The sequence below is a fragment of the Callorhinchus milii genome, unplaced genomic scaffold (genome assembly GCF_018977255.1).
Source record: "Callorhinchus milii isolate IMCB2004 unplaced genomic scaffold, IMCB_Cmil_1.0 Scaffold1, whole genome shotgun sequence".
NCBI lineage: Eukaryota > Metazoa > Chordata > Chondrichthyes > Chimaeriformes > Callorhinchidae > Callorhinchus > Callorhinchus milii.
In genome coordinates this window covers 38,328,058-38,356,049 of record NW_024704742.1, presented here as the reverse complement: position 1 = coordinate 38,356,049, position 27,992 = coordinate 38,328,058, and the positions used below count along the sequence as shown (strand labels likewise).

General features: G+C 43.1%; 1 protein-coding gene across 4 annotated transcripts; it reads left to right on the top strand.

Annotated features, from left to right (window-relative positions):
* Window positions 1-5,469: 5,469 nt before the first annotated feature.
* On the top strand, window positions 5,470-27,000 carry cops4 (COP9 constitutive photomorphogenic homolog subunit 4 (Arabidopsis)). Of its 4 annotated transcripts, none has more exons than XM_007888952.2 (10): window positions 5,470-5,594; window positions 11,572-11,651; window positions 12,833-12,984; window positions 14,229-14,332; window positions 15,250-15,403; window positions 18,722-18,872; window positions 20,281-20,451; window positions 22,438-22,553; window positions 23,658-23,742; window positions 25,932-27,000. In XM_007888952.2, exons 1-10 carry the CDS (start codon window positions 5,521-5,523, stop codon window positions 26,063-26,065), a joined length of 1,221 nt encoding a protein of 406 aa, XP_007887143.2. In that variant the 5' UTR covers window positions 5,470-5,520; the 3' UTR covers window positions 26,066-27,000.
* The last annotated feature ends 992 nt before the right edge of the window (window positions 27,001-27,992 follow it).

Below are 27,992 nucleotides of genomic sequence, written 5' to 3'. Positions count from 1 at the left end.
TTTAAGAATGACAAAATTAGCATCGATCAGTGGTTGTTACGTATTAATTAGATATGTGTTATACGCATCACCATATTCTACTTTCCACATAGTGTGTTATTGGAGTCCTGTAGTTCAGTGGTTAGAGCGCTGGCCTCACAAGTTAGAGGACCTGGGTTTGATTTCCGGGCAGGGCAAGATTCCTTACTCCACACGCTTCTGTTTACCCATCAGTAAGTAGGAACCCGGTTGTTAGTCGATTGGCGGATCGCTTTTCCGGCGGTAATTAAACCCTTTTTAAAAAAAATTTAAGTAAGATTTTGGTCACTCAATTCATGAATGTTTGTAGGACACTGTTGTGCACAATTGGTTGCCAAGGTTTGCCCACAAAATATACACTCAATTCACTTTAATATTCTGTGAAGACATCTCGAAGATGTGATAAGTCGCTATATCACATCCAAGGATTATTATTATTATTATTGGGATATTGAAAAACACCTGCCTGCCAAGCCATCAATTACTAAGTAGTGAGACATGCTCTCTTTGTTGATTGAAATTTTGTTTGTAATCTTAATATATGCCAGTCTTAACATTAAATATGCAATCATCTCCTTAACAGCAACAACAAGATTACATTTGTATAGCGCCTTTCATGTCGGGAGAATGTCCCAAGGCGCTGGATAGTGTACAAGATTTCAGACCCAAGCTGGGGTTAGGGGGGGAGAAAGGAGGGAAGGGGGGTGGCCGATGGCATGGTCGAAGAGGAGGGTCTTCAGGTGGGACTTGAAGGAAGCTAAGGAGGGGGCGAGGCGGAGTGATTGGGGATTGAATTCCAGAGGTTGGGGACAGAGTGGCTGAAGGCTCTCCCGCCAATGGTGGGGCAGATGGGTTGGGGGATGTGGAGCAGGCCAGAGCGGGCTGAGCAGAGGGAGTGGGCGGGTTGGTAGGGGGTTAGCAGGTCGCAGAGGTAGGGTGGGGCGAGGCCACGGAGGGCTTTGTAGGTGAGGACCAGGGTCTTGAACTGGATCCTCTGAAGGATAGGGAGCCAGTGGAGTCAGGTGAGAATGGGGGAAATGGGGTTACGGAGTTTGGTGCGGGAGAGGACATGGACTGCAGAGTTCTGGATTATCTGCAGCCTGTGGAGGGAGGAGTTGGGAAGGCCGACAAGCAGGGCATTTGCATAGTCGAGCCTGGAGGTGATGAAGGTATGAACAAGAGTTTCAGAGGCCTGAGGGATGTGGTAGTGGCGGAGTCGGGCGATGTTACGGAGGTGAGGAAAGGCAGAGCGAGTCATGGCTTAGATGTGGGGAAGAAAAGACAGTTGAGAGTCGAACAAGACACCCAGGCTCCTGACAGGCTGGTGAGTTGTAATGTGCAATCATGGAGGTTGATGTTGCCAGAGCCTGAGGTGCTGAGGCGCTGGCGTGAGCCAATCAGGAGGGCCTCAGCCTTGTTCACATTCAACTGTGGAAAATTTTCCCTCATCCAGGACTTGATGTCCGACAGACAGTCTGTCAGGACAGCAATGGTCCTGGAGTTGAGGGTGGAGGCAGAAAGAAAGAGTTGGGTGTCATCCGCATATATGTGGAAGTTGACCCCATGTCTGCGGATGTTGTCACCAAGGGGGAGCATGTAGATATTAAAGAGGAGAGGGCCAAGGACAGAGCCCTGGGGGACGCCAGACCTGAGAGTGCGTGGGCTGGAGGAGAAACCGTTTGAGGCAACAAAGTGGAGACAGTGAGAGAGATAGGATTCGATCCAGGCAAGGGCAGGACTGCGAAGGTTAAGTAAAGAGGAGAGGCAGTGTGTGAGGGTGGAGTAGTCGACATTGTCGAAGGCGGCAAAGAGGTCGAGGAAGACGAGGCAGAGGGAGCCCTGATTACAGATGTTCAGAATGTCATTAGTGACTTTGACCAGGGCTGTTTCCGTGCTGTGGGCAGCGCGGAAGCCGGATTGGAAAGTTTGAAAGAGGGAATGGCGAGAAAGAAAGGAGTGGAGCTGGGAAGCGACGACTACTTCCAGGACCTTGGAGAGGAATAGAAGGTTAGAGATGGGACTGTAGTTGGAGAGGAGGGATAGGTCCAGAGAAGGTTTTTTCAGGAGGGTGTGATGATGGCTGTTTTAGGGGTGTGGGAACTGAACCTAAATGAGTTTACAACTTGTTTTGATTACTCAGTGTTTGCCTACAATTAGTACAGTTACTGTGCTTTACAGAAATCTTGTAAAGTGCTTTGATATGGAATGTTAAAGGGATAGCTCAAATGCAAGAATTAGTATTGCATTGTAATCAGGAATCTCAGTGCTCAATGTTGAAAGCCCTGGTAACAAATAAAGAATTTAAGCTAAAGGATTTATAATATGCAGATTTAATTATAACGTACAAATTTGAAAAATATACATTCATCTGTATCTGTGATAGATACAAAATACAAAGTTGCTAAACTTTCCAGTATATCCTGTGAAGTGTCTTAAGATGTCCCTCTGATGTGAAAGTCACTATATCAAATGCAAGGACAATTATCACAATTAAATAGCAGCTAGGAAAAGGTTAAGTTGGAGCATTTGGAACTAATAAAGAATTTGGAGAAGAATATTCATCTTGATAACACCCACTGTGCTTAGCAAAGCAAAAGGGAGGAGAGTTCACCTGTCCATGTCCTCGTGAGTACCTTTGAAATTATGGGGAAAGTTGCCTTGATAACGATCAGAAGTGACCAGCCCTGCCAGTGATTGAAAACCCATATTCGTCTAACAGAATAGAAAGCAAGAAACCCTGGTTTGTCACCATGCCCACAGTAATCTGTATTGGTCGGCTAAATTTGCAATATCACTTGGAAGGACAGGAGAAAAATCTAGCTCATCCTTCAATGGCTGCTTGAAGGGCCATATAGATCTCTGAAGCAAAATTCCACCATGTGTTCCTGTAAGACTATTTTGTCCTAAAATTTAAGACCATACATAACTGTGGAAAATTCTTGAATTCTGTCTTAATTTGGAAGTAAGATCTTTGTAAGAACTGGAGAAATGCAGCATCCAAATTAAACTTGAATTTTATAATTTCCACAATTCTGCAAAATTTAAAATTTTAATAATAATTCTTGGATTTGATAAAACATCTTATCATGTCATTGAAACATCTCAAAGTGCCACACAGAATAAATTTTAAGACAAACTGATCCTATGAGCTAAACTAATTTTAAGTCAAATGTTGGTTTTCTGGGATCCGCTTTGCATTGTATGCAAATTCAAGTGACCAAATTCAATAATTTTTGAGAAGCAAGAAAGTGCTCCAATTGAAGACACATAGGAAACAATATGTTCATATAGAACAACTTTGGGATTTTCCATAAGAGAATCAGCAAGATCTCAAGGGTATAGTTTTGTTCTAGGAACTGTGAAAGATAATCCTTGACCTCCAGAAGAAACTGCTAATCCCTGAGAAGACAAACATTTAGCTGCCTTGCATTCGATCTTTTCAGAAACTCTGGAAGCAATAGGGTGAGGATTATCAGAGCATGATATGACCATTTCCTATTGGGCTATGTTAATTGTTTTAACCACAGAGTTCAAACAGGAAGAAAAACTGATGGAGTAGGATTTATGTTGGTTAGAATAAAATAAAATTTGAGGATGTCAGTTTAAATTTCCCCCAAACATCCAAATTTTCACATTCATGCTGCTGCTGGTAGGACTGTGGGATGGAGTTCCAGAGGCTGTAGGCCCGCCCTCCAATGGTGGGATTGTGCAACGCAGAAGAGTATTAAGCACGTCAGAGCCTGCTGAACGAAGGGAGTGGACAGGTTGGTAGGGGGTTAGGAGGTCATGGAGTTAGGGAGGAGCAAGGCCAAGGAGGGCTTTGAAGATAAGGACCAGGATCTTAACAACAATAACTTGCATTTATATAGCGCCCCTCACACAGGGTAACATCCCAGATCACTTGGGTGTGGCCACGTTGGCTAGTTTATGAGAGTCCTTTCAATGGAGAGATCATGGCAAACAGTTCAAAAAACTCTCAGGAATCTTTGGAAGAATGTCATCAAGCCTGACCCCAGCCCCCAGATATTTGTAAGTTGTTCCTAATGCCCTCTTTTGTCCAAGTACTGCTGGGGATTGAGCATACACTTCTAGTGAAGGAACTAACTCCAGCATAATTATAATACAGTAATCCTTACATTTGTTGCACATTCTTTTCAAGTCAGGGCATCTCATTATTCAGAGGAGATATTAAACCAAAATCCTATCTGGAGCTGATTGTTAAAGATCTCATAGCACTTTTTGAAAAGATAAAGTTGTTTCTCCCCTTGCCCTGGTGAGCAGATGAATTGTTTATGATGATTGATAAACATCACTTTATGATGATTCACTTTACAGTTGTTTGCAGGACCCTTGCTGTGTGCAAATTTCCCAACAAATAATGATAATAATCCTTGCATTTGATATAGCACCTAATCACGTCTTAGAGACATCTCAAATTGCTTCACAGAATATACTGTAAAGTGATTTGAATGTATAACTCATGGATGAAATGCGGCAGCCAATTGCGCACAGCAGTATCCGACAAACAGTCGTGGATTGAGTGACCAAATTATTATTATTTATTTTTTGGAAGCAATTATTACCCCTGGAGAAGTGATCAGCCGATCAATACACAATTACTCCACTTGACAACAATTCCCTGGGAAGTGCTTTGAGACACTTTAGTTAGTGGGCACTAAGGTGCAAGGATTTTTCTATTAAAAGGAGTCAGAATCAATTTAGGGAACACTTTCCAATTGCCTTGTGAGAGGACGAATCTGCTTTGCTCAGCGCAGGGTGGCCAGAAATTGAAATAGGTTTGCAGCCCAAAGTCAACCAAATACTAGCTCCAAAGTATCACAATGTTATGTGTTGCCTACTATGGCTTTTGAAACCGTGCAAGGAAATGTCTTCAAAGAAAAAAAACTTTTTTTTTGCAGATTCAATTAAAAAATGTAAAAATCAGGCACCCGGCCAAAGTGGAGTCCTGTAGCTCAGTGGTTAGAGCACTCGCTTTGCAAGTGAGAGACCTGAGTTCAATTCCAGGCAGAGGGCGAAACCTTGGGCAAGTTTCCTTACTCCACACAGAGCCTAATAATAATCCCTCCAAAACCAAAATCAATAATAAATTGGTCATTTTCAATCTACGACTGTTTGTGGGACATTGCTGTGCGCAATTGGCTGCCGCCTTCGCCCACAAATATACAGTCAATTCACTTTACAGTGTGTTCTGGAAGCGCTTTGGGACGTCCTCCCGACGTGAAAAGCGCTATATCAAATGCAAGGATTATTATTATTATTATTATTAAAGCGATTTTCTCACGCGCAGTGCAACAAAAACACGATCAATCGGGCGTGAAATTCGCCCAATCTGACAACACGGACTGGCATCGTGCCCGGCGGTGGGAGGACTGATGTGATCCTCCGGGCGGTGGAGGCGCTGTCGGTGACTGTGTGGGGGGTGGGGAGGGGGTGGCGGGGAATCTCTTGTCGCCGAGAGGCGCTCGTTGGCGGTGGAGGAAGATGGCGGCGGCGATGAGGCAGGAGCTGGCGCTGTTGATGAACTCCAGCGGCTCCCACAAGGACCTGGCCGGCAAGTGAGTGAGGCAGAGGCGGGCGGGCGGGAGGGACCGATGGGCTGCGAGCGTCTGGAGGCCGGGGCGGCGTGGTGTGCGAGGCTGGGAAGGGGGAGCAGGGCCCGGGCCGGAGACCGCGAGACCGCGAGCCTCAGCCGCTCGGTTTGAAAATAACGTCCTTTCAACACTGTATTTTCAGAATTAAAATCCTCAAAGTAAAACCCGCGGTTGACCCCCCGACTGATCGTGGGACAGCAAATTGGCTGCCGCGTTTGTTTAGCTTTACACAGACCCCCCCCCACCCCCTCCCCTCCCCCCCCACCCCCTCCCCTTCCCTCCCCCCCTCCCCCCCCCCCACCCCCCACCCTCCCCTCCACCCCCTCCCCCCCCCCCTCCCACCCACCCCTCCCCCACCCCCACAGGCTCCACCTGTCAGGATCCAACAACTGGTTTCTTAACATTTAATGTAAAAAGGAGAAAGGAGACTTGACTTTTATGTAGGTTTTCCCCCCTTTTATGGGATTAATTTTCTCCCCCTCTACCTCCCTGGGAGTAGATGACTATTTTGGACGTGCGGCTGATGGTACGGGCAGTGGCTGCCCTCGCTGGTATCTCGGCCAGGGGACTGTGCTTCATTTGCGAGCGCGTAATTCATCGCAGTTCTCGGCTCGATCCGCTTTTTAACAACGACAACCTGCGTTTACGTAGCATCCTTCACTCGGGTTAGTGTCTCAAGAGAGCTTAACAGCGGTGGAGCCTGACGCTGAGCCGGGAGCCGGGGGGAACTGTAGACACGGTCAAAGACTGGCAAAGCGAGGGCGGTGGGCAAGGCAAAGGGATCGAGGTGGAGATTTCCGGGGTTTGGGGGCATTAGTGGCTGAAAGCACGACCAATGCTGGTGGAGTGGAGGGAACGCGCAGGAGGCCTCAGCAATCTGAGCGAAGGGTACGGGTAACGGGTAACAGGTCAGAGAGGTAAGGAGTGGCCAGGGTACAAAGTGATTTGTAAACGAATGTGAAGATCTTGAAATCGATCCATTTTGTAATAGGGAGCCAGTGAAGCCTGGCAAGGACTGATGTATGGAGTTTTACCTGATATTACATGCACAAATACGGTGCCATCCTATGCTGTACTTTCTATGATTCTCAGTTGGTAGCACTCTGGGCATCTGAATCAGAAGGTTGTGGTTTCAAGCCCCAGTTTGGGATTTTGAACTTTCATAGGGTAGTGTCAGTGCGGGGCTGGGGAGTGCTGCAGTGTCAGAGATGCCATCCTGCAGATGAGACGTTAATCCGAGGTCCAATCTGCCTGTCCAGGTGGGCATTAAGGATTCTGTGACACAAATTAAAAAAAGACGAATTTTCCTCCGATGCTCTGGCGACAGTACTCAAAATAAAATTCGTTTTTCACTCTATGGCTATTTGTGGGACAGCAAATTGGCTACCACATTTGCCTATAAATAAATAGTCACAACACTTCACAGTAAAATCCTATCAAGTGGTTTGAGGTATCCTCTATGACATGATAAGGTACTATGTTGAATGTAAGGATTATTTAAATTATTTATAAATGTATGTTTTCAATGCAATGTTAAGCGAATATCCTATTTTAAATTAGTGAACCTGTTGTTATCTGATTTGATTTTGTGAAGCTTCCTGTCAATTAACTGTCCAATATAATTTTTTTTGTTGTTTGTGGTTATTTTAGTAGATGTAGTTAAGATTACATTGCGTCAGTTTTATTTCTGATATATGTCGATGTACTGTTCTAACATGCTAACAGAAGCTAAATGGCCAATGCAGCTCATCTTGTCAGCACAGAAATTGTCTCACAAAATTGGTTCTATCCCAATCCCTCTCCTGACTTCCCAGCCCCACCTACTTGGCCCGTTAATGGACATCAACAACCTCGCTTTGTTCACTGGCACAATACCACTGTTGTCAAAACGGCTGACATCACCCTCACTCCTTCAAAAAACTTCTTGACTCATCCTTGTTCCCTAACTTCCTTTCTATCTCCAACCTGCTTTTTCCGTTGAAAGTACCCGAACAAGTTGTTTCCCAGCTTCACTCTTTTTTCTTGTCAACTATGACACAAACTCCTCCAATCTGGTTTCTGCCCTGCCCACAGTACTGAAACTGCTCTGATTAAAGTCACCAATGACAATCTCTATGCTTGGATGTACACTCCACCTCATGGAACCAGTGAGGAACCTCTGTGTTTTGTTTGACTCTCCACTGCCCTTTAAACCTCACATTCGTACTCTGGCCCGCTCAACTTTCCCCCATCTCTGTAACATCATCTGCCTCTGCCACTATCTCTCCCCTCGGGCCACTGAGACCTTATTCCATGCATTCATCACGTCCAGGCTACGCTATTCTAACTTTCTGTTTGATGAACTACCTGTCTCTTCCTTTCACTATCTAGACTATCCAGAACTTTGAGCTCATGTCCTTTCCCGCACTCAGCTCGGCGAGCCTGTCATCCTTGCCTGACTTCCCTATCTCCCCATCACCACGGGATCAAGTTCAAGATCCTCATTTAAACCTTCTATGATTTTGCCCTATGTCTCCGACTTCTTAAAAGTCTAAAAACCTGCCCCCTCCCACCACTCAGCAGGCCTGCTTCATGCTCCCCCATCCCACCATCAGCGGTCAGGCCTTCAATGTAGAAAATTTGTATTGTTTATGTGAAATTTCCTTAGAAAGAAATGATCATAAATTTCTCCTAGGCTATGTGAAGTCCGAATCAGAAGTAGAATGCATTAGTATAGAATTTCCCTCTGTTGGCATTATATGTCCTCGGTTCACAGGCGAGTGAAGCAGCACTTGAGAGAGAGGATGAGACACTGGAAGATCCTAAAGAGAAATTCAAAGAAAACTTTGTAGTTGTAGCAAAGTACCTTCACTCAATAACAGAAGGAGTTAGAAGAAGGAATGTGTATTTGTGAGATTTGGGTTCTTTATTAAAGTAGGCTGTTTTCAAAAATCTGACAATTTGGACCCCAGAAACATTTTTGAGGAATCATTTTTGTCTAGTAAAGCAAAAATGAAGCTTTAGCAACAGAAACTAGTTACCATGAAAAGCCAACTGAGTCCCTGGGGTAGTTTGTGTCCGTCGAACCTTGTGAGTTAGTGTAAGGAATCCAGTAGATGGTGATGAGCATATTGAGCTGAGTTACTGTGGACAAAGAAGCATTATTATACAAACATGTACAACCCTGAACTTCAGATTACTCTTCATTATCTTTTGCTGCGCAGTTCAGAAACATCATTTTGCAATTGAGTGACACAACTGGTTGGGATCAAAAGATATTTCTTCAAACCCTACAGAAACATAGTTTGTACTTAAACAACTACTGTGGTAGGTCAAGGCTGTGATAATGGAAGCAATATAAATTGAAATGGAGCCATGTGCTAATTGTTCGTAGACTGAATTATTCTGTAAGTGTTGAAGCCCATCCCTCCATTATTGCTGTTCCAATCTCTGGCTTCTTAGAGATCCATCATTCTGCTTCAACTCTCTGCTGCCTAATGTTGAAGAAGTTCATCCACCTGACTGAAGCCGTGTTTTCATCTGGAGAACCATGTGAAGACTCTGTTATCAACCCATTTTTGGAGCTCAAGACATTGCAGATACTGTGAAAAACAAAAATGAAACTGATGCCAGACTACTACTGGCTGAACATTTGTATAAACTTATTGTGTGCTTTGTTTAGTATGATTGTGTCAGCAAACTTTTGTAGAATTCTTCAGTCATGCAGAAAGCTTCATACAATATCACTGCTTCTGTTGACGTAAGTATTTGGGACAACTAGAACACTGTCATTAAAAATTCAGAAAGGATGTGTTTTTTACCACGCTCTGGTTGATGCTTGTGAGTTATCACAGTGCATGGATATGCCATAATAATCCCTCAGAACAGGCAAGTGAAGCAGCATTTGAGTGTGAAGAAGAGGATGAGACACTGGAGGATCCCAAAGAGAAATTCAAAGAAGACTTTGTAGTTGTAGCAATGTACCTTTGTTCAGTAACACAATATTATTGAACTCTTCTCAAAAATATTTGCATTATTCTCCCAATTAACTTTAGCAATCAAATTAAACAATCAATTGTTTCCTCATGCTACTGATTAATGGAACAAAACAGAAGATGCATGTTAGTGAATCTTTTAAATATGTGCTGTGGGCATGCCTGATTGAATGGTACACACGTGTCAAAGTTGCAAGTACATAATTTTTAGATGCATTGGATAAATATTATATGAGCTCTTTGATATGTTCTCTGGTTTGCATGGTGGATATAAAGCCTAAAACATTGAAACATCTCAAAGTAGTTTACAGTAATTGCTGTTAAATGTAGTGACTGTATTTGTGGGCGAATGTGACTGGTCAATTTACACATTAGGTATTCAAAGAAAAGCAACAAGGGTGGTTCTGGAGCTTGAGGATCTAAGTTATGACCAGAAATGTATAAAACTAAACTATTAAGAAAAAGAAGATTTAAAAACAAAATCCATGTTTTAGTGAGAGGAAAGGATAACGTAGAGGGAAGCAAGCTATTTAATACTTTCAAGCTTTGGGTTTGCTAGTAATAGTATCTGTTGCAGTCAAGCCATTCATGAAAAAGCAATAACTTGTCGCACTTTCCCTGCTGACCTGTCTTCTGTCATTGAGGTCATAATAATGTGTGAGACTCCATGCTAAACTCTTTGGGCGTGTGCTGTTTTTTTCTGATTACCCCAATCAAAATAATGGTAACTTTTCTGTTAAAGAAGGCTGGAATCAAAGTTATTTAATATTGAGACACATCTCCTGGACTCGGCTAGTGTTACTTTGGCATCAGTCAGTAGAAAAAAAATGCCTAAAGTGTATTGGCTTTACAGCAGCTCAACAATATGTACAATTCTATGTGCATGAAATNAAAAAAATGGAAACTCCAGGGGTATGAGGGCTATGCTAAAGTGTTAGAGCTGTATAAATATGGCATGATTTGGACTTGGCATTGCTGGAGTTAATGTGTCAAAATTATATCAGCTGGATAAATATTATAATTATCCTTACATTTGGTATAGTGCCTTTCAAAGCGATTCATGGAGTTTACTGTGGAGTGACTGTATTTGTGGGCAAATACAAAGAGAGCCAATCTGCAAAAAACAATGTTCCACAACCAGCCATGAAGGGAGTGACCAAATTTCATTTGTAGGATTGTTGGCAAGGACATTGAGAGAAACTCCCTTCTCTTTTCCAATCATGCCATGATAAATAATGTCCATCTGAACAGGCAGACAGGACCTCAGTTTAATGTTTCATCCGAAGGATAGCACCTCCAACAATGCAAACCCCCCATCCAGCATTGCATTGGAGTATCAGCTTAGACTGTGAGCTCAAGTTCTCACGTGGGGCTTGAACCACAATCTTCTGACTCAGAGGCTACCACTGAGCCAGGAAGAAACTCTCCTTTTTGAATAGTATCTCAACCTGGCTTGGCTCAATTGGTGACACTGCTGCCTCTGAATCAGAAGGTTGTTGAGACTTTGAGCTCCTGAGTCCAAGATGAAACTTTTATTCTAGTGGACAATAAAGATCTTTATTATCACCAACTGAGCCAGACCAGGAGTTCCTGATCTAGGACTATGGGAAACGTACATTAGGGGAAAATTAAGAGGAGTTTTTCTTGATTTATGGGAGAGGGATTTTGAGACAAGGAAAAGCTTTTTAAAATCTTTAGTCAGGAGATTGTATGGTTTGGGTACTGCTATGACTGAGTGCATTGTGGATTGCCTACGAAAGGAACCAGCTTGATGGACTAACCTTTTCTCATTATTTGCTTTCTGTTGTTAATAAAAGGAATATATCTACTTCTGCAATTGGGCATGAACTGAACAGTGTTGCCTGTGCTTTAATCCTTGAAATAAATTGTTGTGAAAAAGATTGTGATGCTGGCAAGGGTATTGATTCCTTGATTGGCCTTTAACCTACTGTTGTATTCTTTCGTAGATATCGTCAGATCCTGGAAAAAGCCATGCAACTCACAGGCTCTGAGCAGCTGGAAGCTCTGAAGGCTTTTGTTGAGGCCAGTAAGTGCATTACTCTACTACATGCTGTCTGCAGCAACAAGCATTCTATCATGTGCTATATTTTTTAGTGTTTTGATAAGGCAACCATATTTTTAAGGGCATCATTAATCTCATTTTGTGTTCAATTGTAAAGTGGATGATAATAGTTATTATCCTTACATTTGGTACAACATATTTCCCATTGAGAGATCATTCCAAAGTGCTTCACAGAATATACTGTAAAGTGCATTGACTGCTTTTGTGGGCAAACACAGTTTTGCACACAGACATGAAGTGAGTGACCGATTCAATGTGGGGGATTGTTAGCCAGAAGACTGAGAGAAACTTCCTTCAATATTCAAATAGTGCCATAGTTCTTTAACATTCACCTGAATGGGTCTCATATTAATATCTCATCCAAAGGACAGCACCTCAAACAATGCAGTGATGGATCTCCCAACACTGCATTGGAGTGTCAGCTTTAGACCATATGAGTTTCAATTCCTGAAGTGGGGCAACCTACTGACTTTGATCTTGTGGAAGGAGCCCCTATAAGGAGCCCCTGTTCCAATGTCTTTTCAATCTGGTGTAGAATGTTAGCTCACAATAAATAATAATAACCTTTCATTTGATAATAGAGCCTTATTACCTTGTCAAGATGCTTCAAAGCATTCATGAGACTACTATGAAACGTAGTAACTGTATTTGTAGGTGAATGTGGCAGCCAATTTGTGCTAAGTCCCACAAACATTCATGAAATGAGTGACTGATTTTTATTTGGGGGATTGTTGGCTAGGATCGTTGGCCAGGACACTGCCTGATCAGGCAAACACAGCCTCGGTTTAACAGCCCATCTGGAAGATGACAACTTCAGTAATGCAGCACACCCCCAGGACTGCATTGAAGTGTCAGTCTGGAATGTGAGTTCAAAGTCCCAACATAGGACTTAGCCCACAATTCACACCCGCGAGTGTGCTACCATCTGAACTAGGCTGACACCTAGTGTAAATGTAAACTATAGAAGTCTCTATTGTAGAATGCAATCTTTAATACTCATGCAGTAATTAATTGTGAAGTACATTTGTATAAGTGGCTTTTCTCTTTTAACAAGCCAAGTGAAATAAACCAGCAGTGGCAAGTTCTTAGTATTATGTAACCTACTGAAATCTTGTGATTCATTTTCCTCTTCTGTTTTGGAACAGTGGTCAATGAAAATGTCAGTCTAGTGATCTCCCGACAATTGCTGACTGATTTTTGCTCCCATCTACCGAATCTTCCTGACGGTACAGCCAAAGAAATCTATCACTTCACGTTGGAAAAGATCCAGCCCAGAGTCATTTCATTTGAAGAGCAGGTGAAGGATTTTCTTTTCACTGAAAAAGTAATTGGTTCACAGATACCTGCAGACTGAATTCTTTGCTTTAATTCTAACTTGTAATTTGTGAATATAGGATGACACGATTCACAAATGTCAAATTGCAAGTTCGAGCAAAGAACAGGGAGCACAACAAATGTCATTTTTATTGATCGCTGGAAAAAACCTGAACAAATAGGTTTAAAAACCTTTTCTCATTTTTTCATAATTTATCATCTTTCTCTTATTTCTGTTTAAAATCCTTTTTACTTCTCCCATCTTCTCTCTTCAGGACATTGGTGCTATTGAGTGGGATGGTTGGATGGTTCTGATAGCCATCTGGTTCCTTGCCCAAGTGATCCTTGTAAAAACAGACCAACTCCATTATAATCTGGTGGTCTGGGTCTGTGAACTTATAACATACAAACTCTATGTTAACATGCTTCGTAACATATGAACTAGTCATTGCTTTCGGGTTGTCAAATAGCTGCTGATGCCATTTCCTGCATGTTATATACAGGAAGCACGCTGATGTCACTTTCTCCGTGAAGTGAGGTCAGTGTGCTTTCCAAAAACAATGGACATGTGCAGTACACAGAGCGTATGTGCGTGAAGCAGGTCGGTTGGTGTTTCCGGTATACCACAAGTTCACAGAATTGGCCTTATGTGAGTTTAGGGGGCTATTGGAATGTGGAGATCACAGCCAAATCTGATTGGGTGGGGGCAGTAGGTTAATGCTCTGAAGTACAATTTCATAGTAGTATGTGTTTATGTTCATAATCCTGACCCTTCTGTTGATGGTAGGGGGACGGGAGTGTAGAGCAGAACTTCAATAGTTTCCCATGGGCAGTGGAATTTTGTTGGTAAGACACCGAGGTTCCACCTGACTACTTGTTATCCCATTGATATGGCATCAACATACGTAAGAGAACAGTTGATGTGTACTTAAGGAAGAAGGGAACAGAGGGGTATAGGATGGGAGATTAGGAGGGATGATGGTTCATATAGTATATAAAAGCCTTCACTGACTAGTTAGGCTGAATGCACTGCATCTATGCTCAAATAGCCCAGATAATTCTATGGTAGTGGCAGGTTATCTGATACCCATCTGTTTGGATTGTACACAGTGATCAAAAGTGGAGGTGGTAACAATATCTTTAACTTCTGCAGTAGCTTAAAAGTAATGTTTTTTTTATTTCAGTACTTTGAAAAGAAGTTAATTGCCGGTGTGATTCATTTCTTAGGTAGCCTCCATACGACAGCACCTAGCCTCCATTTATGAGAAGGAAGAAGACTGGCGAAATGCTGCTCAAGTCTTGGTGGGAATTCCGTTAGAAACTGGGCAAAAGTAAGTTTTGGATGGTCTCTCTCTGGGCTTTAGGTGCTATACTAGGTATAGTTATTTCTCTGGGCTTCAGCCTCTCTGCCCCCACACCCTGGAACTTCATCCCACATTCCTTTCGCCTTGCTCCCTCCCTTGCCTCCTTCAAGACACACCTCAAGACCCCTGTTCTTCGACAGTGTCTTTGGCCACCCTCTTTGCCCTCCACCCTCCCTGATCTCAACCCCCCCCCCCCCACCGCTCAGGTCCTAATCCTTGACTGTCCAGCACCATTGGACATCCTTCCGATGTGAAAGGTGCTTTACAAATGTAATTTTGCATTGTATAATCAGTGCTGGTTATAACACAAAAATACAACAAGCTGCTCTAAGAATGAGTGGTGCAAGCCACAGGTTGTTGTGACTAAATAAAACCTCTCATCGTTTAACAGGAATTTACCTAGTCAAAACAAAGAGCCGTTGGACCCCTGACATTCTTTAATTATTTTATTTTATCTCACACATAGGAAGCATTGAAAATGCTGTAAATTAGCTTCAGGGTCCCAGGGCTAGGGAAGGGGAAATTAGGAGGGTTATCATTTCTAATCTTGTAATACAGTATAAAGATGTATTCTTTCAATGAAGACTTTTGAAGTTCTGATTGTGTCATCTTCTGGATTCCCTGGGATGTAAATATTCTAGGGTAAGTATGGGAGATGTGTGCTCTGCTTCCAGACTTGCTCCAGTACCTCTTTGGAGTTGACTGGTAGGAGGGGTGTGAAACTGGCTTAGTAATTACTGTAATCCCAATTATCTCCTCTTCACCCTCCCTCCCCCATTACTGAGAAAGCACTTGGCCTAAACTCTGTGTTTGAGATGAGCAATATAGTGGGGCGTGGAGTTGAGGAAACGTGTTCATTTCTTCTGTTTGTTATCTATTTACAGGCAATATAATGTGGACTATAAGCTGGATACTTATCTGAAAATTGCTCGTTTGTACTTGGAGGATGACGACCCAGTGCAGGCAGAAGCTTACATAAACCGTGCCTCTCTGCTTCAGAATGAATCAACCAATGAACAACTTCAAATACATTATAAGGTAGTCTTCTGCTTCCCAGCATATCCTGTCTAATTGAAGGTTTATTTATCAGTAAGAACGTTTGTACAACTTGAGGAGTCAATGACTGACTTTCCTTTTGGTGTTCCGTGTCACAACTCTGATGATTTGTGATTTATAATGGGGGAAATCTCAATAGAAATCAACAATGTCGCTTTGCTGCTCTTAACACAAATAGGAATTTAAGTCTTTGGAATCGCTGTCCACTTTGCCCTAGAAAATTATACCAATGCGGTTTAATGGTTTGATAATGATGATAATTCTCACATTTGGTAGAGTGCCTTTCATTCAGATTGACATCCCAAAGCGCTTCACAGGATGTACTGCAGTGACTGTGTTTTGTGGGTAAACATGGCAGCCGATTTGCACAGCAATATCCCACAAACAGTCATGAAATGAATGGCCATTTTTATTTGGGGGGATTGTTGACCAGGACACTGAGAAACTCCACCTTTCGAATAGTATCATGGGATCCTGAACAAGCAAACGGACCTTAGTTTAATGTCTCGTCCGAAGAACAGCTCTTCCAACAATGCAGCACACCCCAGCACTGCATTGGAGTGTCATCTTAGACTATATGAGTTCAAAGTCCTGATGTGGGGCTTGAACCCACAAAATTCTGTCTCTGAGGTGAGAGTGCTACAAACTGATCCACGCTGACCCATTGATCACAGGTTGACTGGGTTAGTGATCTTGTCTGAAGAAGCAGTGGGTAACACTATTTGGCCTCAGTGTTCCTGGGGCCAGCCCCAGCCTATGGGCTAATGTCGCCCACGGGAAGCGGCGGCAGGACAGCGCGGGGAGGAGCCTGGGCCTACCTTTCAGGTAGTATAAAGCTTGAGGTGGCAGGGAGTTCAGCTGGGTGCTGCTGTTGGTGGTGGGGGGTGGGGGCGGAGCGGGGAACCGCTGACGTCATAGTTTAGATTCAGGAGTGTGCGCCCGCAAAAACAAAAAAACAAACCAAAAAAAAAAATCCTCTACGTCCCCCCAGGGCTCGCATCAGGGAACACTATGCTCCTGTTGGGTTGGCAGCCCCAGCCTATGGGCTAATGTCGCCCACCTGACCGCTCGCACCGGTCCCTGCGTGCGCATTATGGCTGCCGCTCTGACCCGAGCCCCCTCAGCCCCTCCCTCCCTCCGTCCTCCCCCCTCCTCTCTCCCCCCTCTGCATCTCTCCCGCTCTGTCCTCTCTCTCCGTCCCCCTCGCCTTCTATCCCCACTTGATCCTCCCACAACCTCCCTCTGTTCCAGCCTGGGAATCTTCCGCCGGGCTCACCGTGGCACTCGGTGTTGGCTGACCAGCAGCAACCACACCGACTGCCCTATTCCCCACCACATTTGCCAGCCACCCGGGACTCAGACCCGGGGAGCCAACCTCTCCTCCCCCATCCCCCCCACCCCTGCCCCACAACCTGGACCTCCCTCCCCACACACACTCTTGTCAACCGCTCCCTCCACATCGGACTACAAAACGTCCGCTCCCTCAGTAATAAGGCCCTGGTCATCAACGATCTCATCCTTGATGAGAGTGTTGACATCATGGCCTTAACTGAAACCTGGCTCACCCCAGGCGACACCTTCCCCCTCACGGAGGCCACACCACCCGGCTACACCTCCCACCACATCCCTCGCCCCAACCGCTGTTGCGGTGGTGTAGCCCTTATCTCAAGGACACCACTTGCCCTATTCCCCCTACTCCTCTGGCTCTTTCCTCTCTTTTGAGCACCTCACCCTTTCCCACCCCTCCCATCTCTCATCCAAAATTCTCCTCCTCTACCGGCCCCCTAAAACCTCCCCCACCTTCATCACCGATATTTCTACCCTCCTAACATCTCTCTGTATCTGCTCTGATCGCCTCATCATCCTGAGCGATTTAAACCTGCACTTCACCCCCTCCTGCTCCATCTCCTCGGACTTCTCCTCCCTCCTCTCCTCGCTCAACCTCTCCCACATCAACTCCCTCCACATCAACTCTGCCACTCACATTCACGGCTACCCACTTGATTTGGTGATCACCCGGGGCCTCAGTGTCTCGGATGTCACCATTACCGAAAAGGCCGTCTCCGATCACCACTTCATCTCCTTCACCGCGTCCACCCCACACCTTACCCCCACCAGACCCACCACCATCTTCTACAGCCCCTGGAAGAAGTTACCCCCACAATCTCTAACCACTGACTTGGCGTCCTCTGAACTCCTCTCCCTCTGGCCTTCATCCCTCACTGACCCCTCTTCTGCTCTCACCCTCCTCCACAACACCCTCTCCTCAACACTCGACACTCTTGCCCCCATCACCTCCCGTATTGTCTCTTACTCTCGCTCCTCCCCCTGGTTCACCACCCACCTCCGCTCACTGAAGAGCCAGGTGCGGGCCTTCCCGGCACCTCCCGCCACAAGCTGCAGGTCATTCAGAACTCTGCAGCTCGTGTACTGTCCCGCACCAGGCTTCGCAACCACATCACTCCCACCCTCACTCGCCTCCACTGGCTCCCCATCCCCCAGAGGATCGAATTCAAGATCCTCATCCTCACCTACAAGGCCATTCGCGGCCTTGCACCCCCCCTACCTCTCCGACCTACTATCCCCCCACGTACCTGCCCGTACCCTCCGTTCCTCTGGCTCCGGTCTGCTCCACATCCCCCGCCCTAACTGCCCTACCATCAGTGGCTGGGCTTTCAGCCTCTCAGCCCCCAGGCTCTGGAACTCTATCCCCCAGTGCCTTCGCCGCCTCCTCCCTTTCCTCCTTCAAGGCCGGTCTCAAGACCTTTCTCTTCAACAGTGCCTTCAGCTCCCCTCTCGACTCTCTACCCCCTCCTCGCTCCCTCCCTTCCCTCCCCTCACCCTGACCATTTCCCCCCTGCTCAGGTCCCGACCCAACTGTCCAGCCCCTTGGGACGTCCTCCCGACGTGAAAGGCGCTCTATAAATGCAATCTTTTTGTTGTTGTTGTGGAAGGCAAGGAACACATCAGCCCTGCTGAAGAACATGTTGTATGTCACCAGATGTGGACAGGTCCAGGCTTGGCTGTGGTACCCACATTGCTCCAGACATACTGTCTCGGCTCAAACTTGAAGAACAGCTATTTGGGCGATGCAGCAGAAGGAATCATACAACATGAGTCTCAATTCATTCAAATATTTGAAATTCTGTTTACCAAGATAATCTTGAAGTCTTTTAAAAAATATTAATAAACCAGGATTATTTACAAGAAATAACCTGTACTTTTTATCACTTAGATCCTTTAGATAATTGAAAGGTTTTGATATTCTGAAAATAAAATATTCTCTGCTTTTGACCTCAGGTGTGCTATGCTCGTGTTCTTGACTATAGACGGAAGTTTATAGAAGCTGCTCAAAGATACAATGAACTTTCGTATAAATCTATAGTTCATGAGACTGAGCGGCTAGAGGCATTGAAGCATGCTCTCCACTGCACTATCCTTGCATCAGCAGGTAATTTGTTTATATCCAAGGCCTTTAGCACCCAAGCTGCGGGCACCTCAAGCAATAAAATGACCTCCCATTTTTGTTGGGGGGGGGCGTTATTTGGGATGTAGGCCAACAATATCTAAAATATTGAATTTACCTGGTGTTCTCTATGGATGGATAATTTACACCTGCAACTGAAGAACAGAGCATTTGCAGAAATATATTTTAATTGTAATTTTGCTCTCGTTGTAATGTATTTTTGCAACCAACTACTTTGAACTTCAGGCAAGAGAATGGGAAGGTGTGGGCTGCAGACTTCTTCATAGCTGTGCTCCACACTGTCCCTTGGCCAGTGAGCCAGTTCAGATGCAAGAAACCTTGTCTGTAAAGTCTGCAGTCTAAATGTCACCAGTTATCCGATTTGAGCCCAGATCTCTAGCTATAAATCCCAACAGTACCAGTACAACTACCCTGCTTCAGTAATTAACTTCTCAACAGTTTAAAGTTTTTGCATACAATTGCCGTATCCTCAAATCAAAAAGGCATAAATTGCATCTTAGTATTCAATATTAAAGGATGTACTATTTTCATGTGAAGCACTTGATTCCAAATGTTTGGGAGAGCCAGTTGTTAAATTCTCAACCAAGGCTTGTTGTTGTGGATAAATGTTTTCCACATTTTCTAAGGTGAATTTTATGCATCTAATCTGGTGCATGGAAACTGATTTTGTTTCCATGCAATACACAATTAAAATTCATTGCAGAGAAAAAGCCTAGAGATTTAGCCTGAGAAATGGATTCAGAGTTAATGTTTATGCTTTGTTTTTAACTGTCGGAGCATAAATAGAGAAAACGTTATAAAATAGCGTGTGTGTGTGGCGTGTGTGTAAACCCAGCAGCTGTAAGAGTAAGAAGTAAGCTAACAGTTGCGTTCAGCCAATTACCTGTCTCAAAGTTGGAAACTTTAATCTTGATGTAAACTAGGCTATTTTTTTAATCAGTTGGACATAATGGATATAAAGCTTTACACTGTCACAAAGGGTTGGTTGTGTTTCCATGCTACACACAGTTTAAAAATCACACCATTATAGTTTTTTTTAGGTTTATCCTAAATTCTTATGTATCCAAACTGTCGATTATATATCACAAAAGTACATTTGGAAAGTTTGCCACTGCGGAAACCCAGTTCTGATTGTGTTCATAAACATGTGGGAGAGATATTAAAAGGAAATTAAACTTATGAAAAAAAGTATTCAATGGTACGAGGAGTAGGCAGTAATCTGAGATTGGATGGCTCGTGGAGAAAAACACCAGTGCAGACTTGATGGGTCAAATGACCTGCTTCTGGTCTGTAAGAGTCTATGATTGAAGATTGTGTTAAAACAATTTAAATAAATAATTCTAGTCTTGTTGACCTTTTGATTCCTCTTTAGGGCAGCAGCGTTCCCGCATGCTGGCTACCCTGTTTAAGGATGAGCGATGCCAGCAGCTAGCAGCTTATGGCATTCTAGAGAAAATGTATCTGGATAGAATTATTCGAGGGAACCAGCTGCAGGAGTTTGCTGCCATGCTCATGCCTCATCAAAAAGCCACCACTGCTGATGGTAAAGTCTACACAGTCGGTTTTTGTCCTGAAGGTGTGTTCCACACCTTTTTGTAGTGTGTAGAATGGTTTGTGCACGATGCTGATAGCATGCCTTGTCGGAATGGTACGCTTTTCAATGCTGTTTTAACACTCTCATTTATTCCTGAGAGCATTCGCTTTTTTTAAAAAAAATTAAAAATGCAATAGTTGTGGATAATGCAGTCTCAACAACCTCCTCCCTTGCATCCTGGCTATGGGTCAGGTGGAAAGCAAGATGTGGTCGTCTGTTCTTACTGATAGACCAAACATTTTGATAGGTAGCATGAGGTACTATCACTATAGTTTCCTCAGCTTGCTCTTGTGAACCTGGTCTGGAGGAATAGCTATCCTACTGCATTTTTAATTTTTCATTTAAATTTGCAAACCGTTTATGTAAGGCAGAATGCCACTGGTCTCATTCCAGTTTTAACACTTCGGGATGTCAGTAACACCATAGTAAAGCTTGCCATTCCTTTCATTGGAAAATGTTTTGATAATGTGGAGGATATTCAGTGATAAGCCAATGACTCTGTTCATGAGTTTGATTAAATCTGGATTCAGTGGCTTGTCAAGTGTTTTATTTATATTGTGATTGTGATATAAGAAAAAACCTTTAACGTATCAATTTTATTAGAATCTAGACTATTATAAATGTGCAAGGTGCTTTGATACTTCTGTGTTTTTATGTAAAGTGACTTTTATGTCCACAAAATATACAGTCAATTAATTTTATAGTATATTCTGTGAAGCGCTTTGAGACTTCTCGAAGACTTGATAAGGTGCTATATTAAGGATTATTATTATTGTTTTGTCCACCACCTTAGAAATGCCATTAATTGAGATGAATGTTAGAAACTGCGTCTGCCCAGAATTTCTAATTCAAATCCTGTAGTGGTCTCCCCTCTTTTTATACACTGCCACATGGGTAGCAGGAAGCCTGCACTCAGGCTTCTTTCTATGCACTGACTGGTTGGCTGTTTGTGAGTGGTCTGGTGGGATGGTTTTATTTCCCTTTCCCCATAGCTTTAAATGGTACAGCACTTTGAAGCTTTGATGCACTGCAATATTTGGGTACTTACCATAATTAATTAACTTTAGGGAGTCTGGTTAGATTTCAGTGATATTTTGGCACTACAATACATAATTGTTAATCGGTGCTAACACACTTATTGCTGACTGTAGCAGGAATGCACTCCACACTTTGGTTACCTCTTGAACACGCCATATTAAATTGGTTACTGTCTGGGTAATAGTTACTGTCTCAGTGCATCATACAAGAAGAATTTTAACCTGGTTCTGTGACAAATGAAAAAATGTACCAGTTTTACAATGTTGGGTGAACTAGTCCTGGATGTTGAGTGGTGTGAAGGAAAGTAGCTGCAACCCCAAAATTGAATAGATTGCAGGGATATGAGATTGTTGAATTATACAATTAATAATAATAACCACCCCCCTCCTCCAATCATCCAGCATCAAGTGCTATCCCTAGCCAAGAGAGTGACCTGTGACCAGCTCCCAAGTGAGAGTCAAAGATTCACTGCTGGGCGTGTGTTTCTCCCCTGGGACATTGTCTGGCCCTTTCTTAGTCCTTCCCGCTTCTCAGTTCATGTTAAGAACTGCCATTTGGGAAATTGCAGACACAAACAGTGGAAACTGCAGATACAGATTGCTATAATGGAAATTCCCAATAAAGGGGAGTTAATGGCCCTATTTTGCCCTCATTATTTAAGCATAAATAAACCACTGTGGGGGAAAAAAAAGTAGTCTGAATTGTGAGTTGCCCTCATTTCTTAAGGTGAGGTTCAACTGTATTCTCACTGCACTAGCTACACATTTGGGTACTTACCATAATACTAGTTCTAGTTCTGGTGACTTCTAGCACTGCAACCTCTGGCTAGTAACTTGAACTTTAAATATTGTAATTTACCTATGTTGTAATGGTCTGACGTTCCTCCCTTGCTACTAGGCTCCAGTATACTGGACAGAGCAGTCATTGAACACAACCTGCTCTCTGCCAGTAAACTGTACAATAATATTACGTTTGAAGAACTGGGAGCTTTACTAGAAATCCCGCCAGCCAAGGTAAGCTACCAAAGTATTGAATTTGTATTCTCTTTTGTTCTGCATTGAAGAAAAGCTGGATCCTAGAGGAGTGGATGAACAGGTATACATTGTTTGGAGCCTAAGACTTCCATTTAGCTAAAAGAAGATTGTGTATCTGGGTTCAGATCCTGCTCCGACAGGTGGTCACTCTCAATCCACTTCCAGATGGATGCCTGTTCACAGCACAGATCAGCTCTGAATTCAGCAGTAACCGAGTCCTATGGATGACCAGTATGCAAAATGAAAATGCCATATTGGCAGAGTAGTAAACTTTCTTCTAAAGTTTGGGTTAACATCAATGAACAACATTCCTGATACAAACAGATATTGTATCTCTGTCACTGTGCTTACTAGTAAGAGGAACTTTATCTCTGGTTATCTGTGAATCATTCTTGATAGAACTGGCGGACACTTTGAAGAATCATTTCCCTCGGGGATTGTGAGGTGACTCCTCTCACATCAAATGCTTGTTGGGATACTGCTAGAGTTTAAGCAGATACAATTGCTTGTCCAGCTAAGATCAACCATAACAAATTACATTTGTATAGCGTCTTTCAGGTTGGGAGAACGTCCAAAGATGCTTGGGAGTCAGGAATTTGGACCCGAGCTGGGTGTTGGGATCAGAAGGGGTGGAGGGCAGGGATGTTAGGGGATCATCCTGCACATTAAGACTTTAGCTTGCAAGGTTAACAGAAGCTGAGTGGAAATAATTCAATCCCCAATGACTAATCTGACTCTCCGAATCCTGGTTGGTCTGTCAGCATCAGTGCCTTGGAGTACTGTGGACCTGCCTGACCATACGTCAGGAACCAGAGTAATGAAACTGCATATGATATGGAGAAACAATACAGATTTGGGATTATTAGTGTATTTTGTTGCACAGCTTCATTGAAAAGCACGTACTATTGGCTCAATGAGAAGTCTCCTTCTATGTTGTAATTTTGGTGAATCTATGATTCTTTGTGTTTTAACTAACTTTTAACCTGTTGGTTTCATCTTTCTTCTGCTTGGTCAGTTTTTGCTGAATATGTATTTGTAACATTTCTGGAGAGTCTCATTTTCCCTTTCAACTTTCTCAAATAGGCAGAAAAAATTGCATCACAGATGATCACTGAAGGACGAATGAATGGATTCATTGATCAGATCGATAGCATTGTTCACTTTGAAAGTAAGTTCCTCTGTAAGTGCTCTCTTCTTAAATGCTTCTTATTTCTCTAGTTTTAATATTGATGGCTCAGCATCCTACTTGTTTAAATTCTGGCGTACTGAGCTGGTCAGGTGATTCATAAATGCATCACAGAGTTTCGTGTGCACAATTTCAACATGGTGAGCTGTTGGGGAAAGCACTGAATGGAGGAAAAGGGACTTGCACAGCGGCGAGAGAAATTATATGGGGGATGGGGTCTACTCAGCCATTCTCTTTCCTCTTTTCCAACTAATTGTCATAGCCTTTTTACATTGTCATGCCTCTCCAGAATTTTATACACCTCTGCCATATCCCTCTGTTCATGGGGAAAGCCCCAATGTGGCCAGCCTCTCTTCATAGACATAATTTCCCAAACCTCAGCTAACGCTTGTGAATTTTCTTTGCTCGCCCTGCATCTCTCTAACATTATTCCTTGAAGTTGGGAGCCCAAAACTGAACACTATACTCTGACGTTGGTCTAACCAGGCTCAACTCTTCCCTCCACAAACTGCAGATCATCCAGAACTCTGCAGCTTGTGTCCTCTCCTACACCAGGCTCCGTGACTGTATCACACCCACCCGCGCCTCAGAGGATCGAGTTCAAAATTCTCGTCTTCGCCTTCAAGGCCCTCCATGGCCTTGTCCCCTCCTACGTCTCCGACCTGCTAAAGCCCTATCAACCTGTCTGCTCCCTCCGCTCCAGCCTGCTCCACGTCCCCCATCTGGTCCACCCCGCCTCACCATCGGTGGTCGGGCCTTCAGCCTCTCAAATTCCATCCCACATTCCCTTACCTCACTCCATCCATTGGATCCTTCAACTCACTCCTCAAGACCCTCCTCCTTGTAAAGGCCCTTTACAAATGTAATTTTGTATTGTAACCAATGTCCTATTCAAATGATTTCTCTCCTTATATATTCAAAACCCCTATTTAATCTGCTTCCTACTTTTAGTGATTTATATATTTTACTCCCAAATCTCTCTGCACCTCTACTCCATTGAATATTTTACCCTTCAGGCTATAAATCCTAACTATATTTTTGTGAATTACAATACCTCATATTTATTAGCATTAAACCTGACCATTTATCGAGTATATCAAAACCCTCTTAAAACCTTGTACACATTCTCTGTTTGCCAACCCACCCAATTTAGTACATCAGGAAATCACTGAGATATCATCCCATTGTTGGCACAGACTAGCTCCCACATTTGTCTACATAACAAATCACTTCAGTAATGCATTGCGTAAAGTACTGTATTTAGATATTCTTAGACATATCAAATGCTAGTCACTGAGCAGCAATGGTCTGATACAAGATCTTGACCACACCTCACATCCAGAATAGAGGCTGATTTGTATATGCTTGTGTTTCCTTTACTGGGTGTGTGTGGGGGAGGGGAGGGGGGGAGGGTGATGGGGTAGAGAAATGCTAAAATCATATGGAAAGGTTTTACTGTAGAGAACAGATTTTTTTATCCTAATAAGTTACACATAACAAAGATTAGTGTGGGGGCGTGCCTCTCCATACCTTATTCTTTTGATGGTACAAGCTCATGCTGGGAAACCATTGGGCCATTCTCAATATAGGAGGGCAGGCTCCTGGAGTATTGACTAAATAGTCTGGAAGCTTGGGTTAAATTTTCTATTGTTTGACCTCCACTGTATGTTGCAACTATTATCAATGATTCCACCCAGTTTGAGTATTGTTGGCCTGTCGCCTTCTTATTGCTTAGTATGTGGGGCTCTATGCCATTTTTCGGATTCTTTGAATTAATTACAGTGGAACCTTATTGTAACACAAAAGTTGGTACTCCATAAAATTCTAAGCAATGTTGCACTGCGACACGATCACCGGTCACTGTGCATGTTTACAGAAACTCAACTGGCTTCCCACATTTGGTCAACTTCTGGGTTATCAAGTCGCCACCAACGATACCTCTTTGTATGCAGTAAATGACGGTGGCAGCAACATTACCTGAAGTTGGTCATTTTTGAGCATGTGATAAAATGGTTAGTGTCTTGAAGCGACACAATGTAATTTGAAGCGAGCGGTTGACTTTCTGCGCATATTTTGGAATAATTGATAAATTGATGTTGCGAATCCACACCCCAAACATACTTTAAGCAAACCCGCATTGGGGTTCTACTGTATCATGTTTACTCTTTCAGCTCGCGAAACATTGCCTACGTGGGACAAACAGATCCAATCACTTTGTTTCCAAGTCAACAACCTCCTGGAGAAGATCAGCCAGGCAGCACCCGAGTGGACAGCACAGGCCATGGAGGCTCAGATGTCACAATAGCACCGTGAACCAGATTGCTGGTATCACAGCCACCAGCAGATTCAGCTGCCCCTATTTAAAATATTCAAATGGTTTCTTCAAGAACTTTGTTTTGAATTTGTGGTTATTTAAAAAAAATTCCAGAAATTTTCACCATGTGTGCATTTCACTGCACTAAAGGGGGGGGTGTATTTTATTTCACCATTCCCCCTCGATCTTCAATAACACTGGATCAAGCATTGCACCACGGACACAGTTTGAGGAGTTTCTGGTTCGGCCAGATATGTCTTCTGTGAGTTTGGTTCCTTAGTGTTGAGTCCCAAGGACTGTAACTCAGTTTGCTGTTAAATAATTAGAAAGTTGTGAAACTACTTTTTGACCCTATAATCTATCAAAGAAAACCAGTCTGGTTGTTTACTCCAGAGAAAAGCAGAGCAAGCGTATACTTCTACCACAACTTGTCATTCAATAAATAAACGCTTCTTAAAGCAGAGAGCGATATTGCTTTCACAATGTGCTCTTTAGAGTGAATTGTATTGGAAAATACTTTACCGTTGCTATAAGCAAAATAATTGTTTTGCTTTTACAGGTTTTTTAAAAAATAATAAAAAAGATGGGTTGAATTCTGTGCTCTTCGAGGCGAGTGATGTTCATGTTCCCACTTAACACATTGGCAGATCAATACAAATTAGATGCATTGTAATGTTCTTTCTGCATCTTCTGAAGCTCTCTCATCCCAGAAGACTCCTGCGCCACTGTAACATTTGTTTCCCCTTCCAGACATGTTCAAATTTAATTACTGGCATCTTATTGCTGTGGGAGAGAGTTAAGACTGCCTACATTCATTTAACTTAAGATCCTTACAACTAACAGAGATTTGAACCCAAATTCTGGAGTTGGGAAAATATGTTGAAAGTTGAGACCCAATTCAATAAAATAATGTATTGCAAAATTAACAGAAAATTGTCTCTATTACAACCACAGGATGGTGCTATAACCAAGTATTTGATTCAAGTACATTATCATTGTAATTAATTCAAGGCATTTGGGGTTATCTATTTAACTATATGTATATTGGATTTTTCCCATTATGTACACACTGCTAAGGTCTTTCAAGATTGGAAAGTTTGCTATGAAATTTTAAAAATATAAATCTACACAAATGTGGTTCTGATATTCAAGAAGGGAGGTGGAGCCACACCTGAGAAATTACAGACAAATTAGTCCAACCTCATCATTGGAAAACTAAAAAATCGATAATCAGAAATAGAATGGCAGAGTTCCTGAGTGAAATAATCTAAAAGATCAGAGTCAACACAGGTTTGGAGGTTGGCTTGACCAAACATCCTTTTTTATGGATCCCAAATTGACCGTGAGAAGCCATGCAACCTAATATAGCTGTACTTCCTAAAAGCCTCTGAAGGAGTACCATGCAATAGACTCCATACGAACTGGTGCCAGTGGGTATCAAAATAATTACCAAACAAACACATGGACCGTAACTGGTTGAATGGAAGGAAACAGAGGCCCTTTGGCCCATTTGAACAATCCCCCATTCGATAAGGGCAAATGATGGGCCGGGGTTGATTGAGTGGTGAATTGGTATTCTATAAGGATGATCAAATGGGCAGAAGGGCCTTTTTTAATCCAAATTTCATTATTTTATAACGATGTGAATAATTGCTTCCCTCTCCCTAAATATGGAAGAAACAAGATCTGGAATGCCCTAATTATCCCCTGCTTGACTGGGAAAAGACAAATCTAGGACTAGAATGGGGATTGTCTTTTAGATTTTATTAAAGAGTATTACTTAGAACAGTATGTTAAGATAGCCACTGGAAAAAACAAGGCATTGCTGGGGAATGAGCCAGGGCAGGTGATTAACTTGAATGCAGGAGAACATTTAGGAAATGGAGACCATTATAGGATTTGTGGTCAAATTGGATAA

Bases quoted from the DNA above. Each gene is read 5' to 3' on its own strand.
- cops4 (XM_042332446.1), top strand. From the start codon at position 5,521: ATGGCGGCGGCGATGAGGCAGGAGCTGGCGCTGTTGATGAACTCCAGC. The intron at 12,985-14,228 runs GTGAAGGATTTT...TTCATTTCTTAG, and splicing joins TCATTTCATTTGAAGAGCAG to GTAGCCTCCATACGACAGCA. The intron at 18,873-20,280 runs GTAATTTGTTTA...ATTCCTCTTTAG, and splicing joins CACTATCCTTGCATCAGCAG to GGCAGCAGCGTTCCCGCATG.